The sequence below is a fragment of the Sebastes fasciatus genome, chromosome 1 (genome assembly GCF_043250625.1).
Source record: "Sebastes fasciatus isolate fSebFas1 chromosome 1, fSebFas1.pri, whole genome shotgun sequence".
Lineage (NCBI taxonomy): Eukaryota > Metazoa > Chordata > Actinopteri > Perciformes > Sebastidae > Sebastes > Sebastes fasciatus.
This window is the reverse complement of record NC_133795.1, coordinates 34,703,310-34,723,638: the sequence shown is the minus strand read 5'-3', so window position 1 is coordinate 34,723,638 and position 20,329 is coordinate 34,703,310. Positions and strand designations below refer to the sequence as shown.

The window sequence follows — 20,329 nt, the reverse complement described above, 5'->3', positions numbered from 1 at the left end:
AAGGTTGGGTAATTCAGTCCGGTGGTTCCCAACCCAGAGATCCAGTTCCCATCCCAAAGGTCACATGAGATGCAAGAGATCTCCCACTTCACTCACTCAAATCCAAATTCATTTTCAGTGTACTGTATGTGCACTGGACGTTTTCAGTTTCACATTTCTGTGAGTTGCAAACTGGACCATGGTGCTTCCAAACTAGTTGTGATGTGACAAAATCTTCTCGTGCATCGCCTACATGTGTTAAACTCACGTTTAAGGTGAGCACAGAGAGACATCCCCCTTCAACCGATGAAAGTGAAAACAAACTCTACACACACATCTTTCTGTGCAGTGAAGGTCAAACTTCCAAGTGAAGTAACAATAAGCTAAACATGTTTTCGAGTGAAGGGGGACTTTAAAGCCTACGAATGTTCAATTAGGTGTTTCCCAAAGTATGGAGGCAAAAATATAAAAATGAGAAATTATAGGTTTACTTTGTTTTTCCTTTTTATTGTAAATATTAATAACAAACTAGTTAAATATGATATACAGATGCAATGAGTAAATATAAAATAGTATAAATAGTGCTAATGTACATATAATAAAAAGCTTTATCAGTCAACATTTTTACAGTTCTATACAGTTGATCAAATTTTCGAGTCACATTTCACGCTGTGTCCTCTTCAGTCTGTATCGGACCTGCAGATCTCCGTCCGGCTGGAGCATCCCAAAGCCGTAGCGACTGGGATTAACTGGTGGCAGTTTGGCCTCGGGGTCACACATCTCCAGGTCCAGATGGGTCAAGAGCAAGAACACAAATCTAGAGACACAAGAGGCAAAAGCAGTTTAGAACAAGCGCCAAACTGCCCACTAATAAACGCAACTTATTAAACAATATTAATGTTAGGTTTCACACATTCAGTTAAATGCAGAAACTGTGTGAAAATCACATCAAATCTGAAATAAACAGCAAAAAGCCTAAAAATAACTGATTCCCAAAGTCTTCCCAGCCTACTCATCATTAACTAACCTGCTCCTCCTTGTTGTGTGTTGTGGATTACAAGGATTGACCTTTTAACCTCTGCAACTGGATATGATGTCTGACAAAGACACGTTCTCCCTATTGACTGTCCATTATCCTTATCCTTTTTCATACGGTTCATTACAGAGTATAAGCGATTACTATACTACAGCGTGTTGCTAATAACGACAGAGGACATGAAAGCAGGACTGACACGATAATGGGGGGAACGTTATGTGAAGATGGATTTTGCTGGTGATCGGGATGAAATTGCAGGAAATGCTTTGATCATGAATGTATCATATTAAAACTTAAGATACATCGTTGAAAGATATAATTAAAAAAAAGCAGTGGAACGTCACACTCACTGTTTAATGGTTGTAACGGCAAACTCTTTCCCAACGCAGATGTTTCTCCCTGCACCCCAGGGCATCGTGTAGTACTGCAGCCTTTTTCCATCTTTGTAGAATTTATCCTTCACTGTTATATCATCATTTAAGAAGCGATCATACTTGAAAATCTGTTAAGAGGAGACAAGAAAAATAAACATGAGCATAAGCATAAGATATGTGCATTATAATATCATGTAAATAGGCTTGTTCATATGTCTCCATATCTTCTGTTAAAAACAATATGGAATTATCACCTCTAGGAATACAGAATGCTTACATATATACATACTAACATAATATGTAATTATCACCTCTACCCATTGAAGACAAATGAACGGTTGGAATTGATCTTGCTCTTTTGCTAGTCAACTCCTACTTGTTTCATTTGTAGGCATTTAGCAGCTCATCCCAAAGGATGTATTTTGTCAGTAATTTAAATCACACCGCTTAATCCTCCTCAAGACTCCTTTGTGCTCAATAATATGGATTAAAAATATCACAATGGAGATACACAACTATATGTATCATGACAGTGGAGGCTTCGTATCCCACAAAATGTTACGTCATTACAGCATCTCGTGCACTTATCACAAGAACAGTTGTTCATGTTTGTGCTGTAAAAGAGGCCTCCTAAAAATTCCAGTCTGCTCTGATTGGTCAGCCGAACGTAAATTTTCGGTTAGAGCTCTGCTCTAACTAGCTTTGTTTGAGGGCGCTAGGCAAAGTAGCCGCTAGGCAAAGTGTGTCATGGTACATGGTTTTTTATCGAGAGGGATCGCCTCGCTTCCCCGCATTGGACGCTTGATGGGCTGCCACTAGACATAAGGCACTAGGCTCCTGATTGGACGAACACTTTCCCTCGTGGGCTGCTACTCCCAGCTTTCAAACCGGAACCAACATGGCGGCTCGTCTGGAAAGACTTTCTTCTCTTATATCACAAACATAGTTCACCGAAATGTGTTTCTGAAAACAGCCCCTCATTTGCATAAAGTAGCCTGGACCGCAACTTTATGCAAATGAGAAGTGGCCAATGTGACGCCTCTCAAATTGTGCCACCACGCTACCAGAATGCATTGCACCGCTGCTTACATAGACAATGAATGGGAAGCGTTGAAAGGACAGAGCCTATGGACATGTACCATTACTTGGTGACATCCCCACGTTACGGAAGAAAAGGCAGGACTTTAAGTCAAGGCGTTTCAGGCAGTTCAGGAGCCGTGTTTCTGTGGGTGGGAGTAACTCCCTTTGGCGTGGACTTTGGGCTTTGTAGCTTTGCAGACCTTTTACATGCACAAAAAAACGATATAACGCACTAAAGGAAAGGGAAAAATCACAAAAGCCTAATAGGCCCCCTTTAATGCTTTGATTGCAGACTCTTTTGTGCGAACTAAAGTACCTGTGGTTCTTGGTGTATCTGTGGGTCCATTTGGGGGCTGAGGAAGGGGAACAGACACACTCTGTCCCCCCGTCTGAGGTGGTACTCCTGTCCACTGGACATGTGCAAGGTCTTGTCCTGCACCACCTCTCTGCTGATCATTACCGCGGCGGTGAGTCGTAGGGTCTCGCTCAGAACACTATCTGCAAAACAGAGAGGACAGAAGAGTGGATGATGTCAGAGGGGTGTTAGAGTGAGATAAATCAGCGGTGCCCTCAGGCTTAATTTGGAGAGCTCCAAACATTTGCACGGATATGAACGTATGAAAAAGACAATCATTATTTAATCGAATCAAAGGTCAAACTCTTATTGTCACTATCGTTGTTTCAGTTCGCTGCACTTATCTCGTTATTTCCAACAAATCAAATGAGCCTTTGTTTCAACCTCGCTGCAGCGAAGTGAGTCAGTGAAAAGAGTCTGCTAGCAGCAGCTGCTACGTACCAAGCACAGGTGTGCTATGTGCTTCCAGCAGGTTGATGGGGTAATGCTGTAGGGAAGTGTCCCGGAGAGGGAGGCCTCTGATCTCTGATTTAACAGCCTCCATGGCCTCAGGGTGAGTGAGCAGGAAGCCAAGGAGCCAAAAGGCAGCAGGTCCAGCGTTGCACTGAAAGGAAAAAACACACAACTTAGCACAAACTCAGTCCTTTTATAGAAACTTCTAGGAAAAACTATGCAAAAGTCTGTGTACATTTTGTATATGTGGACATACAATGCATGTAATATACAGATTATTCTAATTATTTACTTTTGGGAATATCATATTTCCTCAGCTTTCTGTAATGCTGCTGTCTGAATATGACTGATATGACGGGAAGTCAGTGAATCGGCCCACACTGTGTAGACACTGCCTCTCAGCCAGAGACATCTGAGCCTGTCAGACAGTAATTGCTGCGGGTTAAGGGAGCTGCTCTTCTTCCCTCTGCACATCTCAGGTCAGCCCTCTATTGACAGCCAGGGCAAATACCCAAAAGTGACTAAAGGTGCAACACAGTGACTTTCTGACCTCTTAGATCTTCAGATCAGCAGATGTGATGCCTCGGATAATGATATGTGCCTGGTTACCTTAACCCAGGGTGGGGATTTTTAAAGTTATAGTTTGGCATTTTGGGAAATATGCTGAGAGAGTTAGTTAGCTTTTAGGACTGCACAATTTTGAAAAAATATCTAATTGTGATCATTTTGACTGATACTGGAATTGCGATATGATTTGCGATTTTAGAGGGAATGATAATTTTTTCATCATTATTCTCATTTTCATTGAAAGACATATTAAATTGATGATTTTTGTGAGGATCTGTACCAGACAAAGATGTTTTCTTAAGTCAGTGACTTGCTTTAAGTGACTTTCTCTAAATGATCAGGAATTATCACATACAGTATGTGGGGGTGAGAGGTGTACAGACACCTCAACACGTTAAATCACCATCAAATAAATCCATTTTTAGCCTATATATGTTTCAGTCAATAACATTGATTGTTTATAAATGGAAAGAGATCAGCAACCACTAGCTTGTGCAGGACTCATGATGATGATGATGATGAGGTGGTAGGTGGCTTTAGTGAAATGCTAGCATTGCACTCTGAAATATCTGCCTGTAACACATGTATAAGCCACATTCACTCTGCCACGTCCCACTGGACTCGCTTCTAATGCCTCTATTCTCTGCAGTGGTGCTCCAGTTTCCGTCCCAGACTGAGACTGTGTGCTTGTGGTTCCCAGCAGACGTGATGAAGCACAAACAAACATGCTGGAGGAACAGCGGTATTCCCCTAACCAGCAGAGCATCTGAAGGAGCCCTGTAGTGGGTGGTTTCTCCTCTGCTTAAATTACTGTGGTGCTACCGGGGTGAACAGCATCATTGATCCAGTGAGACTGGCAGGTTAACAGAGGGCTGAGGCTATTACAGCTCAAATGTAGCAGCATAGATGGACAGCAGACATTCAAACAGCTCGCTATCTCCTCCAGCTGGCAGCACAGAGCAATGACACCATGTTGATCTGAGCAGGTCTGGACTAGTGAGGCTCTATTCCCACCTGTGTCAATGTTGTAAATCATGGAAACTTTGTGCACTGTAGCCATTTGAACCTTTATATACCCTTAAGCAAAAAGAAGTTTATTCAAGTGTGCTATTAGTATACTTCTTTCAAACTTAAAAGCATACTTTCAGTTTAATTTCTATATACTTAACAAAAAGTATACATAAGTATGTTTGGCTCATACTGAGTATACAGAAAAGTCTAAGTATACTTGGCTTATAGACCTACTTGTATTTAATCTTTTGATTGAGATATACTTAAGAAAAGTATAATTAAGTATTCTTGCCTTATAGGTCTACAGAATATACTCGGCTTGTAGCTTGTGCTCACTTTTTGATAGTCTATTAAAGTGTGTGAACCCTTGTCAAAAAGTAGTATACTTCAGTGTATTAGAAATGTAATTCAAGTATACATACATTTACTAATTCTGTAATACTTAAAGTGGTATTTCAGTGTACTTTATTGTAAGTATATTGTAAATTGTACTTTGGAAAAGTATACAAAATTGAAATTACTTAAAGTGCTAATTTAGTGTACTTATTGAAAGTATAATTATTTTCAAGTCCCTTATTATACACTATTATATGCTTTTTTTTTTATTTCACTTCTTTAGTGTATTTATGTTTACTTACAAAAAGTGCTCTTTAATATAAGATTATTTTAAGCTGTATTTCAGTGTACTATTTAAAAGTATATTAAATTGCAAATACTTATAGTGGTAATTTTGTGTACTTATGCACACGGGTTAAACAACATCTCCAGTGGAGCTGTGTTGTAATCAGCAGTAGAAACTTGTGCCAGAAACTGTTTAGTTTCAGTCAGAAATAGGAAAAAGGGGAAGCAGCTGACTAACACAGCTCTCTTACGCACCATGTAATTACCAAACCTCAAAAAGATGAGGTGTCATGGTAACTGATTCACATAACCATAACTGGCAAAGCTGAACTCTGAGTTACAGGTTGAGGCAGGTAGCTCTGAGTATCTGCCAGAGAGGAATTGTTGGCATAGGCTGAGCACCGCGAAGAGGTATTTAAACAGTCTGGGTGTGGAAGGTTTGTATGTTTTGGCATCCTTGCGTGGACTTGTGTCTGTAGATTTGTGTATGTGGGAGAGAGAGAGACAGACAATAATCCAGCTCTCACCTGTGTGGTCCACAGCTGCAAGAGTAGAGCTCTGTTCTGCATCTCTTCCTCGACTCCCTCCTCCTGCAGGAAGTGATGGTAGCTCTGCTGCCAGGAGTTGGACTCGGACCCTCCGTTCAGCCAGTTTGGGGACAGCAGCTCACACAGTCGCTCCCGGGACGAGTTGGCTGTTTTGCTTTCCCCTGTTGAAGATCACACATGCATTCATTTAGTACAGTTACGTACATATGTTCGTTCATGTTCTTGTAATGTGGGCCCTTATCAAACACACTCAAATGATTTAGATTATGTTGCAAGCGCTGGCTGTTTTTAATGAGCTTGGAAAATCCAGTTTTTCTCATTGTGCACCTGCAACATGCAGGTGCCTGTGATAGTTTGATTTTATCTTTTCCAAGATGGTGCCGTGCTAGGTGGCAGCCTTTTCGTGTGTGTTTTCTCACAATAATTTCCCAATTTGGGATCAATAAAGTACATCTATCTATCTATCTATCTATCTATCTATCTATCTATCTATCTATAATGTATTTCTGAGTTAAACTAAAGTTTGAATGAATGAATAAATACCTTACTGTGCTGTATAGACATGAAGTTGGATAGGGCCGTAAGCAAAATCATTTTACTTTCATTATGTATTGTGCAGCTTACCTCGCTTGAGTGAGCCACGAGCCAGTTTGGTGAGAAGATCGTCAAACTTGCGAAATTCCTTGTAGACCGCGGAAGCATTGTCTCTCCTCTCAAACAATGTAAGATATCCAGCCCTGAAAAACAACAATACAGTTAGAGAACTTCCTCTTTGTCGCTCCTGGTAGTAAAAGCAGCACTTGATTTACAGCAGGGGTGTCAAACTCATTGAGTACTGAGAGGTGCTGTGAACACACAAAGCACAATGGCTTCCTATTGACCTCTGTGAAAAAAATAGGAACTGGTCCATTTTTCTTTTCATTTATTTTTTCACTTAGTCTATACGTAAGCACGTTGGGATTTATATTAGCCTAACCAGCGTAGGGCCTGCTACTCTTATCAGGACAGCAAATAGACAAATAGGAACAGCAGTGCATTTTATTGGCATTAATGACTTCTCTGCAACTCTTCAAAGTCATCCAGTGGGCCGGATTGGACCCTTTGGCGGACCCCTGATTTACAGTATTTAAATGCTGCGTGTTACCTGAAGAGTAGACTGTAACAAAGGCTGAAGAGTCCGTCCTGTCTCCACTCACAGCCTCTCTGGTCGCTCAGCAGCAGGCTCTGGAGCTGAGTGTTCATGGAGCTGCTGAGCTTGGAGAGACTGAGACCTTGAAAATGCCTGAGGGAATAAAAAACAGATATTGAGATTTTGCAACACTCATTTAACTGCAGCAGAGTTTCTCTTCATCATCTGTGTTTAAAAGTCACACTAATTACCCTTCCATCCATTTCCTTTCTGCTCTAGGTTCGATGCTCGGCAGCTGCAGACCGAAGACCCTCTTTATGAGCTGGTTTCTGTTGCGGGTGAAGTCCAAGAAGACAGTGTCATTCATTACAGAGTTGAAAGAGTTTGGGTCCAACAGCACCGTCACGTAATGACCAGCAACACGAACCTGGGTGGAAGGACATCATTTTAGTTGGTACAATATTTATTGTTTTAAATTGCATTCTTTTAACCAACTCTTATTATTATCTGTTAGTTTGAAGCTATGTGGAATGGACAGTTTTTCGATTCAATGAAACACTTTGTTCTACATTGGAAAAATAATGGGCTGCAGAGGCCTCTGCAGTACTTTTTTGAGATATATTCAGATTAAAAGTATCATGGGGGACTGATTAGCTTGCTATCACACCACATGCATGATTGTTAAAATGAATATTTTGTTGTTGTCGTGTGAAAACCTGATTTGAATTTCAGATGTTATATCAGATCTGTTGACAGACTTCTTGCGCCTGTATGCAAAAACATCTTTGACCCTTTTCTTCCAAACCATTACATATTAATTTTTTATCCTATTTGACAGTCAAATATGCATCAGTATTGCAGTTGCACAGTCTTTTATCAGGACTTACTGTGAAGATGTCCCCATGTCTGGCTTTCATCCGGGCCAAAAACTTCGCGGCATCTTTTCCAAATTCAAGAGCGTGCCCCAACCACGGGAGAAAACCTTTGTCCAGAGGTGGCTCATTTTTCTGCCTGTCAAGTATGAGGAAACACGTTAAAATTAAATCAATGGGAAGTTACGCTGAGGTTAAGAGCATTACTCAATGGCTCTATGTCACCAGATCAACTCTGTCAGTCCGGGGGATTTAACCAATGACCTTCCAGTCACTCGCTTCCCAAACCTTTAGACCTCTATCAATGCGATAGAGTTAGTTTATCCACCTTTCATTCATACATGAATCTTAACCAACAGCTTTCTGTGGTGTAACTGAAACATCAGCCACAGTATAAGCACAATCAGCATTGCTCAGACATCCAAATTCTATCAGTCAGATAATATGCTGATTATATGAATGAAGAGGTATTATAATATAATTATTACTATTTACATTAATGTCTTTGATTAATATTATTAACTTAAGAAAATAACAAGCTTTTCTAAATGACAGTATACTATGCTTTTGCAGTATTTTGCAGCCCTTTAGAATCTATTACAATCTCTGAAATGCATCTTTGTTAATAATCCAATATCTGCCCAATATCAACATATTAATAAATGTATTTACCTTCTGCGAGTGGAGTAAAGGAGAACTAGTAGAAGCAGTAGTAAGAATATTGTCCATAACATGTTTCGCTGAAGTCTGATACTTGTCCAGTCCCACGGGTAATTTATTGCATAGCTGCTAACAACTCAGTTATATGTGTGAGCCCGGCTCAACTGCACCCACTGCTTGTTAGGAGGCGTGGAAAGGTGTGGCTTGTGACACAAAGTGTTGCACAACACTTAACAGTACACAGTGTGCGACACCACAAAAGAAGCCACATTCTGAGTAAATAACACAATCTGTAATTATTCAAAGTGCCACTTAACTATTTCATTTAGAGTTTAGTCCACATTAAGTAACAGAAGATAAACAAAATCCTTCTTTTACACTTCATGCAGAGCATGAAAAGTCACCTGCCTGAACATTTCCCAGCAGTGACATCATCAAGGTAAAAGGACTCAGGTTTCATTAGAAAGAGGTGATGTCAGGGGAAAACATATTTTATGGAGGGTGTCATAAAGTTTAGTTATCAGTTGTTGATGTCAAAAATTCCTATGACAACGTTAAATTTTCCTCTAACATTGTGAAATGTTTATTTTTAACCTCCCTTCAGATGACTTCTAGCCAAAAGTATCTACTGATGACGTTGTCTGCCACACTGAAACCAATGATTCAGTTCATTCTGAAGAACAGCTGTTCTTCAATACGTCAATACTATGATTCTATTTATAGTATTACTGGTAAATGAATGAATGACTATTGTGTCATACCATACAACAATAGATATAATTCATAATTTTTATGATTTTGGTAAAAAATAAATAAAGCTTGCATACATGTATGTGGGCAAGCTGCTGGGGACTTGGTGTGTCTTTACACTGTACCAGCAGAGGGTAGTCATGCTCTTACAGTAGCCTCCACCTTTCAGCAGCTGGAGAAAAAGTTCAGTAGTGGACACACTGAAGTGAAGTCAGTCTACTGTTTGTTACTTCAAATGAAAATCGTACAACTCAGCAAACAGCAAAAAAGACATCTCTTGGCCGACACTTTTCACCTGAAAATGACAAATAACGTTAACGTCAAAGCGGCAGAGCTTGACTATCAGTGCTTAGTTTTTAATAATTAAAGCTGCAGTTGGTAGAACTGGAGTAAATATGATGAAAAATAATTATTTTTATAAAACGGTCACTATATCCTGACAGTAGTGCATAGGGCAGGTAATCTGAACAAAAATCATGTGCCTCTGTGTCCTCCGATGTCCACCGGTGTCCTCCGGTGTCCGCCGGTGCTCCTAATGGCATCTGCAAGACTTCACAGACCGGAGGAAAACAACCAATCAGAGCCGAGCTGGAGCCTGCCGTCTCAGAGCAGCTGTCAATCACTTGCAAACTCTGATTAAATGGCAGCGCTGATCAAATATGAATCAATATTCAACAAACAGATATGGTAAATCGAACCAAATGTTTGATTCTTGTATGCATACTAGGTGTGTCAATCGATTGAAATATATAATCACGATTAATCGCATGATTGTCCTTAGTTAATTGCGATTAATCTCAAATTAACCTCATAATAAACCTCATAATTAATCTCATCTAACAACACTAAACAATGACAAATATTGTCCAGAAACCCTCACAGGTACTGCATTTAGCATCAAAAATATGCTTAAATCATAACATGGCAAACTGCAGCCCAACAGGCAACAACAGCTGTCAGTGTGTCAGTGTGCTGACTTGACTATGACTTGCCCCAAACTGCATGTGATTATCATAAAGTGGGCATGTCTGTAAAGGGGAGACTCGTGGGTACCCATAGAACCCATTTTCATTCACAAACCTTGAGGTCAGAGGTCAAGGGACCCTTTTGAAAATGGCCATGCCAGTTTTTCCTTGCCAAAATTTAGCATAACTCTGGAACGTTTTATAACGTCCTTTGTGACAAGCTAGTATGACATGGTAGTAATGGATTCCTTAGGTTTTTTAGTTTCATGATACCAGTATCTTCACACTAGCTTTAAAACTGAGCTTGCTATAACCTCTGAAAGATCGAATTGCGTTAATGCCTTAAAGAAATTAGTGGCGTTAAAGTGAACGTTAATGCGTCATTGTGTTAACTTTGACAGCCCTAATACATACATACGGAGTACACACTAAATCAACTTTATACTTGACTCAAAGTTATGATCACAATCTAAATTTTTACCTAATGTGTTTTCTGCCTAATCCATTATGTCTGTGGGGGCAAGGGATGATCTATGTGCCAGTTTGACTTGAATGTTACAATTAAGTCTTACAGTATATTGCAGTTGTGTGCCACAGCCACTGATGTTGAATGGACTTTGAAGCACCCCTTGCTTGATTGTCCAAGGCAGTGGTGGACTCGGGGTGTTTGAGGGGCAGGGGTGAAAACAATAAAAAGGGCACCAGCTGCATGCGGTGGGGCACGAGCACACAGACAGTTTTCTCGCATGTAGGGCGGCCTGTGTGGCACCGCATCGTGTTTTTTTCCACTGGAAGGGCACCCTATAGACGGCACTTTGTCACAGTCACTGTAAAGGAAAAAGAAAAGTAACTATCTACAGCTGTTAGACAAATGTAGTGCAGTTAAAAAAAACAACAACATTATTTACCTCTTGAGATGTAGTGGAGTAGAGGTATAAAGTTGCAAAAAATGGAAATACTCTAGTAAAGTACAAGTAGAATTTGGACTTAAAGCAGCAGTAGGCAGAATGTTTTTGGCATCATTGGGCAAAAAGTCCATAATAACCTTTAAGCATATTGTAATTCAAGTGTTCTGAGCGAAAACTAGACTTCTGCACCTCCTCATGGCTCTGTTTTCAGGCTTTCAGAAATCTAGCCTGTGATGGGAGACTTTGGCCTGATCTCAACATGGCTGCCGGGTCACAAACTTTCTCATTTTACAGCTAAACAGTACACTACAAGATGTTTCTAAAAAACATTTGAGGAGAGAAATAGGCATTACAGTAACAGAATATTAATTCATATTTGATCAGCGCTGGCTAGTTTGACCGTTTGACCGGAGTTTGTGAGTGATCGACAGCCGGCTCAGAGACGGCAGACTCCAGCTCGACTCTGATTGTTTGTTTTCCTCCGGTCTGTGAAATCATGCAGATGTCGTTAGGAGCACCGGAGGACACCGGAGGACACCGGAGGACACAGAAGCACATGATGTTTTTTCCGATTACCTGTCTCATGCATTACTGTCAGGATATAGTGACCGTTTTATAAAAATAACTTTTTTAATAAAATTTGCTCCAATTCTACCTAATGCAGCTTTAATTAAACATAAACAATGCTTTGTTTAGTGATTAAATAGTAAACACATAAGTAATTGTAAAGTCATCTATTCTTAAATTATAAAAATGACATAGTTTACATCCTGAATAACTCCACAAAGGCCGCTGTAATTCTTACATTTACACAGCGAGGAATCTTTATTAGCCTCCTGGAGAGAACTAATGTTTTCTAGGTGGACCTTGTAATGATCACTCCTCCCGTAAAGGCCTATAAGTGGATGGTGTTAAAGTTTCCACAGCCTAGTTAGACACAGCTTTTTCACATTATTTTCACACCCACTGCAACTTTTATCAGGCTCTCTCTGAGATTGCATGGTGACAACTGAACAGTTTCTCCTGCAGATTTCTCCTGGTTCTCTCTCCTAGTTGTCACATGCTGACAGTAGCCCACAGATTTACTGAGAAATGGGTGCAAAGGCGGAGCGGGATTTCTTGACACCATCCAAATTGCAGTCTCAAAACGAGAGCGCTTCATTATCCCTGTCCTATACACCAGTTTACATTGCTTTGAGACAAAAACACATTAGATCGAAGACGCAGTCACACTTGAGAAGCCACAGGAAGTTATTTGACAGCATTTGTCAGCGAGCTGCAGTGAAGAGCACTGAGAGGGAGAAAGAGCAGAGCAGGGCAGAGTGACACATTGAGCCATCATGACTTTCTCAGGGGAGATGATCCATCATCTTTATATATAGCTGTGGAGTGGAGAATGGCTTCAGTCAGTCATTTGTAACACCTCAGATTCTTCCACTCAGAAATAAGTTTTTGTGATGTCAGTTAGTCGTCTTGTTCAGAATCCACAATAGAATCCAGTTTTGCTGTTTTTAAACTGGGGCTGTCAATCGATTAAAATATTTAATCACGATTAATCGCAACACTATCAACATGGGAGTGGGCAAATATGCTGCTTTATGTATATATTTATTATTGGAAATCAATTAACAACACTTAACAATGACAAATATTGTCCATAAACCCTCACAGGTACTGCATTTAGCATTAAAAATATGTTCAAATCATAACATGGCAAACTGCAGCCCAACAGGCAACAACAGCTGTCAGTGTGTCAGTGTGCTGACTTGACTATGACTTGCCCCCAAACTGTATGTGATTATCATAAAGTGGGCATGTCTGTAAAGGGGAGACTCGTGGGTACCCATAGAACCCATTTTCATTCACATATATAGAGGTCAGAGGTCAAGGGACCCCTTTGAAAATAGCCATGCCAGTTTTTCCTCGCCACAATTTAGCACAAGTTTGGAGCGTTATTTAACCTCCTTAGAGACAAGCTAGTATGACATGGTTGGTACCGATGGATTCTTTAGGTTTTTAGTTTCATATGATACCAGTATCTTCACTCGACCTTTAAAACTGAGCCCTCTACAACCTAAAAATGGCAAATTGCGTTAATGCGTTAAAGAAGTTAGTGGTTAAAACAAATGTGCGTTATTATCACGTTTACTTTGACAGCCCTATTTTAAACACAAAATTGCTGTTTTGTAATATTATTTTCTGTATAATTTTGTGATGGTAATAGGAAAATGATCTAGAATGCAGGCTAAGCGGTGACATCAGAGGTACTGTGATGAGCTTATGGCTCAGCATTGGCAGAACAGCAGATCTTTATTGTTTCTTATTGGTCTAAGTATTATCCAGAGATGCAATGATTCGTCTACTAATCAACAATGCCAAACATTTGCTGATTCCAGCTGCTCAAATGTGAGGATTTTATGCTTTTCTTTGACGTACATGATAGTAAATTGAATATTTTCGGGTTTTAGACTCTTGGTCAGACAAAACAATACATCTGAGGATGCCAGCTTGGGCTGTGAGGAACTATAACAACATTTTTCACTACCTTCTGTCTTTTTACATACAAAACGAATAATTGATTAATTGAGAAAATAATCATCAGATTAATCAACAATGAACATAATTCTTAGTTGATGCCCTGGTGTTACCAAGCCTGACACTGTGGAGTCAGTTGTAACACATTTTGAAACTGAACTTATAAAAATCTTATTGTTTTTCATAAATATATGGTATCCTAATTTTGTAGATATGATGGTCAAACAGACTTCAAATGATTGTTTCAGTAACAAAAGATTCAAGATTCAAGATTCAAGATTCACTTTATTGTCATTTCACTGAGTATTTTGCATACACAGAAGGAAACAAAACATTGTTTCTCCCAGCTCCTGTCAGTGCATTAAAAAGGATAGAATAAATAAGTATTCAAATTAATAATACCTAAAAATAAAAAAATAAAATAAGTAAACTTTTCAGACACAATTTCACACAATTTGCAGTCATGTTTAGCAGCAGAGAAAAGTACATTTATGTCCATTGTAAAGTGCTGTTTGCATTACTGTTCCAAAAATTGTCTTTGACATGTGACTAGCTTTAAAAACTGTTTCTGTTTCAGTGTTACTGCTTGGGGGTTGGATGTTAGTGTGTGTGTGTGTGTGTGGTGAAGCCTAACCACTTGTGGGAAGAAGCTGTTCAAAAGTAAATGTGTCATCAAAAAGACAATAATGCATGTTTTTTTTATTTGCAGTGCAGTATGAAGATAGCAGTAGCAAATTGAATCCAATTTCTAACACTCAGTCTTATGTTCTTTGTCTCAAAACTATGTTGGGGTTGGCCAGATATATATATTATCAATAGGCCTAACATAACATAAGCCACATAACATTTGAATTTGAATAAAAAAATTGGCTGAAATTGTTGCTACAGTTAATCCTTCATGTCAGCTTCATGTACTTACTTAGTCCTTGTTGCACCTGGTGGCACATAGGACAAGTACTAAGGATCTCCACTCATCTCTGTTGTTTGCTTTCTTCTCAATGCTGTTCCAGCTGTATCCTCTCGTCTTCATCTCTCCTTCGATGGTTCGCCTCCAGCTTGTTTTGGGCCTCCCTCTTTTGCGTTTTCCCTCTGGTGTCCAACGTAATGCCACTTTTGTCATGTCATCAGATGGTTTCCTTAATACATGTACCAAGCCATCTCCATCTTCTTCTTATCAATATTGTTTCCATGTCCAAGCACCCTGTCGTTTGGTGTAGTTCATGGTTTGTGATCTTGCTAGACCAGAATATCCTCATGATCTTTCTGAGGTGGGTATTGTGAAAGCTGGAAAGCTTGCCTATATACCTCTTTCAGTCATTCTCCAGCACTCAGCACCATATAGAAGGAGAGATAGTACACAGCTGTTGTATAACTTTAACTTGGTGTTTCTAGCTTCATGTAACAGTTGATCAAACCCTAATCACCAACAATCTATTTATGTATTCCAGGGCTGCCCAAGGTTGGCCCGCCATCAGGTTTGATTTGGCCCGCCAGATGTTAGCAAATTCTTTTTTTTTTTTTTTATTATTAAAAGACCCAACCGACTTTACTGTCTTTTAGGGGCCGTACCAGGCTCAGGTTTATGGTTAGAAGATAGTGGCATCATATGAAACTAGAAAACCTACAGAGGACTCCATTATACCAATCATGTCATGTTAGCTTGTCAGGAAGGAGGCTAACACTCTAAAGCTGGGTGAAATTTTGGTGAGGAAAAACTGGCATGGCCATTTGTCAAGGTATCCCCTTGACCTCTGACCTCAAGATATGTGACTGAAAATGGGTTCCATGGGTACACACAAGTCTCCACTTTACAGACATGCCCACTTTATAATAATCACATGCAGTTTTGGGGAAAACATGCAGTTTTTTTAATGCAGTATACATGGGAACTTGGGATCCTAGTACCATTTTGCATCTTAACAATACAATACAATAGGTGTTTCATTTTGAGTTCCAGTTTTGGCCCTCCAAGGGAAAAGTTTGGGCACCCTTGATGTATTCCTTCATCAGCTGTGGAGCAACAGCAATATTGGCAAAAGGTTTTGCACATTATCAGTTCACACAGAGACAAATCTTAAATCATCCATGAGGAGAAAAGTGGTGAAGGAAGGAGGAAGGAAGGGAGGGGGCTGGAGGAGGAGGAGGAGGAGGAGGAGTCTCAGATTGACTTTCACATCCATTCAGCCTTTTCTGCAGCAGCAGCAGCATTGAACTTGCAGAGAGAAAAAAAAAAGCCCAGGCAGCAGCAGGCTGGACAGTTGTTGTGCAGAAGAAGAACGAGCTCTAGGAGGAGGAGGCTGCAGCCATAGCTGATCCTTACAGCAGGGCTTTTATATGAAATGTACATCAAACGTGAATTGTTTACCGATTCACTGGTTGGAGAGGAGTGGTCAGGAGACTAGTGGATCATTATGCACTTTTAGCTTCGACGCAGCGACATCTCAAGAGCAAGAGCCTCTCTTCAAGTGCGTTTGATCTGTGAAGTTGTGATGATTCGCATCTGATTTGTTGCTCAACTATCCGGAGAGGACTGGCTGACTGTCTGACTGACTGCGGATCTCTGTGATCGCTGCTGCTGCTGCTGCTGCATTGTGGTAACCGAGACGCTGATTCCTGCCTGAGGATTGCACAACAATCCTCTCTCTCTCTCTCCTCTCCAAAATGTCATCATCTCATGCGAAAGTCAAGAAGGACAAAGAGATTATTGCCGAATATGAGACCCAAGTGAAAGGTTGGTATAACGTGTGCAGGGCCTGATCTGATCGCATTGTTATTCTGTATGTCAAAGCCACTATTGCGTAACTTTAACCACAAATATGTCTCTCAGTGTGCTGTGCTGTGTGTGTGGGGCGGGACAGATTGTATAGCTGACAGCCATTATTTTTGATCTTGAAAACAAATCACATCGTTAAACCGGCTATTATTATAATGTGGATCCACGTGATGTGTATTAAGATGTGCAACTTGGCTGAACTGGTTTCTCTGTTAGTGTGCTTCATTAATTAACATGCCAAGCCCTGTGTGCATGTGTGTGTGGCTGCATGTACTGTATTTATAAGCTGCTGGAGCTTGATGGTTTGTTTCAAAGAAGTGCATGCTGGTGTGTCTGGTGCTGCTGCTGCACACCCAACAAGGGAATGTACCAGTTCACCTTGGACAATCACTCCAACTAGACTGGAGGTCATGCACCTACACCAGGTATGCTCTCTGGAGACATCTGGGTACATTTGGACAACTTCATTGCAGAAATAAAGGTTGAAATATACATTAGATTATATCATTTTACAAGAAAATAGTGTTTTTTTTCTGCACAATCCAGGACAATGTGTGTATAGTATCAGAAGGTGAAAGGGAATGCTTGAGAAAGATCACACAGCAAACAGTTCACAAAGTCCATAAATAATGTATGCTGTCTGTATGAATTATGAACCGTGAAAGGATTTTATTGTCTGTGCCGCTAAATATGTGACTGTGGATGAACCACCCAGAGAGAGAGAGAAGAGAAGAGAGAGTCAGGAACAGTGACACTGCAGGCTATTTGAACAGACATGGATGCATATAGGTGGGTTGTCCTCTCAGCCTTTTAGTAGAGACAACTTCAGGCAGTGTGATCTTTGACACTTGTGCATCAGCAAGCATCACCCTCTCAGTTGTGGTCTTGCTCAGTGTTATGTATCCGGTTTCTGTTCACAGAGATGGAAAGGCTTTCTTCTGAGTAAGTTGTGAACCAGCATAACTCACTGCTATATGCATGTTAATACGGTTTCATGGACTGTAATTATTGTCTGTTATGAAGCGAATGGTTTCAGTATAAAACAGGCCAACTCAGATTATCTTTATCTTATCGTTACAGGGTGCCTTTACTGAGACACTTTGGTTCAAAAACAGCCAACAGGAGCACAGTCCTATACTCTAAAACACCCAGACAATAAAGTTGACTTTGGCAGAGAAAACGCCAATTAAAATGTCCACTGTGAACTCCCTCTGGGAGTGGTCCATGTAGCAGTGCTAGCATATCTTATATTGAATACATGCCATGTGGACATGTAGGCTAACTGGTGTGCTACAAATGAAATGTAGATCATGCAGAATCTAAAAGATGGAAACTGCCTTTTAAATTTTATTATGATATTACCCCGGTCTGGGTCATAGACACATAGAAGCAGCATTGACTCTTGGATCATACGTCAACGTGGGCGCCATATTGGACCAGGCAAGGCTGGCCTGTAACCCTATACAAGTGAACAGGGGGGCTGCCGTTTTTCTGGATAAAAAGCACTATAACGTCTACATTTCTCAACTGATATCAACGAGTCATTATTATATTCAAACATTTATGATCTACGATGAGTAAAGTTCAGTTAACGTCACGATTTTTTTTTCTTTTCCCAAAGATTTTGGTGAAAAACTGTTAAATATCAATGAATAATTCGTTAACATCACTGCTTCATGGATCACCGGCCTGTCCTTCGATATGGTGGGATTCATTCGATTATTAGGTAATTAATTAAAAACTAGTACTTTCATATCACATTAGCCTTTTAGGCATTTTTTTCACATTATCAACTGTTCAAGTTAATGTTACATCTTTACAAAACATTTGCTTCCGTAACATCAGATAAGAGCTAGCTAATGTTACGCTATGTTTTTTAAAATTACTGTATTATCACCATTATTTCAATAAATTCAGATCATAACTAATATTATTAATTTAATATTTATTGTTACCATTATTTATTTATTTATTTATGTACTACTATTTACCTGTTATTCTTAGTAAATAATAGTAATTGCTGTAGCACTGTTAGGGGTAACCTATAGATTGAAAGCATGATCGCTACGACATTTCATCGTACATTATATTATATTATATTATCCAGGGATCTCTCTACAAGTATTAACCTCAACCAAGGAAAATAAGCCAAAGCCATACTTGACAAAAGTGAGTTTTAACAATTCCTTATGATACATGAACTATTTTCTATCACGTCAGTAATTCAGTTCACGTAAGTCTACGGTACACACTCGTCTCCTGAGCGTCTCACAATGATTATAGCTTAACTATCGAGATTCTAAGTAGCTCCAGACAAAACTTTATTTTTCTACTCCACGTAGATCATAAACCCTTTAACATAATAACGACTCATTGAAATCGGTTGAGAAATGTAGACGCTATAGTGCTTTTTATCCAGAAAAATGGCAGCTCCCCCGTTTAACTTGTATAGGGTTACAGGCCAGTCTTGCCCAGTCCAATATGGCGCCCACATTGACGTACCGGGTGAATACTCGATTCTGATCGGCTGGGTATGCGTTAATCCCTGATACGGGTCACCTACTAAGTAGTTCCGGTGAAACTGTCTGTTCACCGTTCTAAATTAATGCGCTGGCTACAAACAAATCTGAATATCTAACGTTATTTTACAACACTGAGTGTAACGTTAGTCCTTCAGTGCCTCATCCCCTTAGTACCACAGGACAACGACTGTAACACACAAGCTGCAAACAGTAATGGTGCTTTCAAATGGGTTTGTGTTTACCGTGTTTACGAGTTGGGCCCGTATGAATGCACCTCTCATGTCGTATTCACGACCTCGGAAGTGGAAAGTCTCTGAAATTTCCGAGTTCACGACTCATGTACACGACTTCCCGTGTCGTAAACACAAGTTCATGAGTTCCATTTGAAGGCACCATAAGTTACAATGCCACTATGAACTTACTGATACTTTGTAAATAAACGATCATATTACATTCCATTCACTATTCAACTCGCCAAACTAACGTTAACGTTACTTTAGACTGCGGTAGACAGTATGTGTACATGTGTACGTGGCTTCTCATTTATTTGTGAGACGCTTGATATTGATTCGGGGACAATGACAGGGCTGGATAGCTAGCTAGTCTTGTCGTTAAACATACCGTCAAATTATATGTACTGTGTTTCAACCACACGCAATGTTATTGACTTTGAATCTTGTTTGCATAACGTTAGCTTTCTGGCTCGTAGCAGAGCCAAAGGGTTCTATGAGCTCAGCGGACTAGAAATATCTCCCGTTGCTAAATCGTAGCTAAATCCGTCCTATTTGCTGGAGCAGTGCACAACGTTTCTATTGCATAAAATGTTTTCTTTTTTTAGTGGTTATTAACATGTACATTCCTTCATGCATGTCCTGACCTATGTGAAATTTTCTTATTAATTTGATATTACACCCAAATACACATTATCGGCCCACGTAAAAGGCGTAAAACACGGACCAAGGAGTCTAACGCACGCGCGAGTCAGAGGGTGTAAGCAAAACCCTGTGGCGCAATGAAAGTGAAGCCCAGCGCGCTGGTCTCGCCCGCACCGTTGGGGAGGTGGGGCGTGAGGGCGTGCGATAGGACCCAAAAGATGGTGACGAGAGGTTAACGTCACGCTGCCGTAAAGTGGTATCGGCGGCGTTGTATCGGAGCCGTAGTACGAGTACATGAGCACAGTATCGGACCCGA

General features: G+C 40.2%; 2 protein-coding genes across 5 annotated transcripts in view; one reads left to right on the top strand and one right to left on the bottom strand.

Moving 5' to 3' along the window:
* Positions 1 to 465: 465 nt before the first annotated feature.
* On the bottom strand, positions 466 to 8,853 carry ptgis (prostaglandin I2 (prostacyclin) synthase). The gene is made up of 10 exons (XM_074645520.1): positions 8,698 to 8,853; positions 8,041 to 8,164; positions 7,405 to 7,580; positions 7,169 to 7,306; positions 6,649 to 6,761; positions 6,004 to 6,185; positions 3,266 to 3,428; positions 2,786 to 2,967; positions 1,366 to 1,517; positions 466 to 796 (listed from the first exon to the last, which is right to left on the bottom strand). The coding sequence occupies exons 1-10, from the start codon at positions 8,757 to 8,759 to the stop codon at positions 637 to 639; spliced, it is 1,452 nt and encodes a 483-aa protein (XP_074501621.1). The 5' UTR covers positions 8,760 to 8,853; the 3' UTR covers positions 466 to 636.
* Positions 8,854 to 16,019: 7,166 nt separating this feature from the next.
* LOC141773608 (SLIT-ROBO Rho GTPase-activating protein 3-like) overlaps positions 16,020 to 20,329 on the top strand; it is a 45,525-nt gene continuing 41,215 nt past the window's right edge. For 2 of the 4 annotated variants that reach the window (XM_074645472.1, XM_074645477.1), the window contains exon 1: positions 16,021 to 16,574. In XM_074645472.1, coding sequence (XP_074501573.1) covers positions 16,505 to 16,574 — 70 coding nt within the window. In that variant the 5' untranslated portion in view covers positions 16,021 to 16,504. Of the gene's footprint in view, positions 16,575 to 20,329 lie in introns of all 4 variants that reach the window. The other 2 variants (XM_074645463.1, XM_074645486.1) reach the window with 2 other exon arrangements.

Coding starts and splice junctions, on each gene's coding strand:
- ptgis (XM_074645520.1), bottom strand. CDS start 8,759: ATGTTATGGACAATATTCTTACTACTGCTTCTACTAGTTCTCCTTTAC. Junction 6,186..6,648: donor TCGTGGCTCACTCAAGCGAG/GTAAGCTGCACA, acceptor GATCTTCAACAG/GGGAAAGCAAAACAGCCAAC. Junction 797..1,365: donor GCCGTTACAACCATTAAACA/GTGAGTGTGACG, acceptor TTGTGTCTCTAG/ATTTGTGTTCTTGCTCTTGA.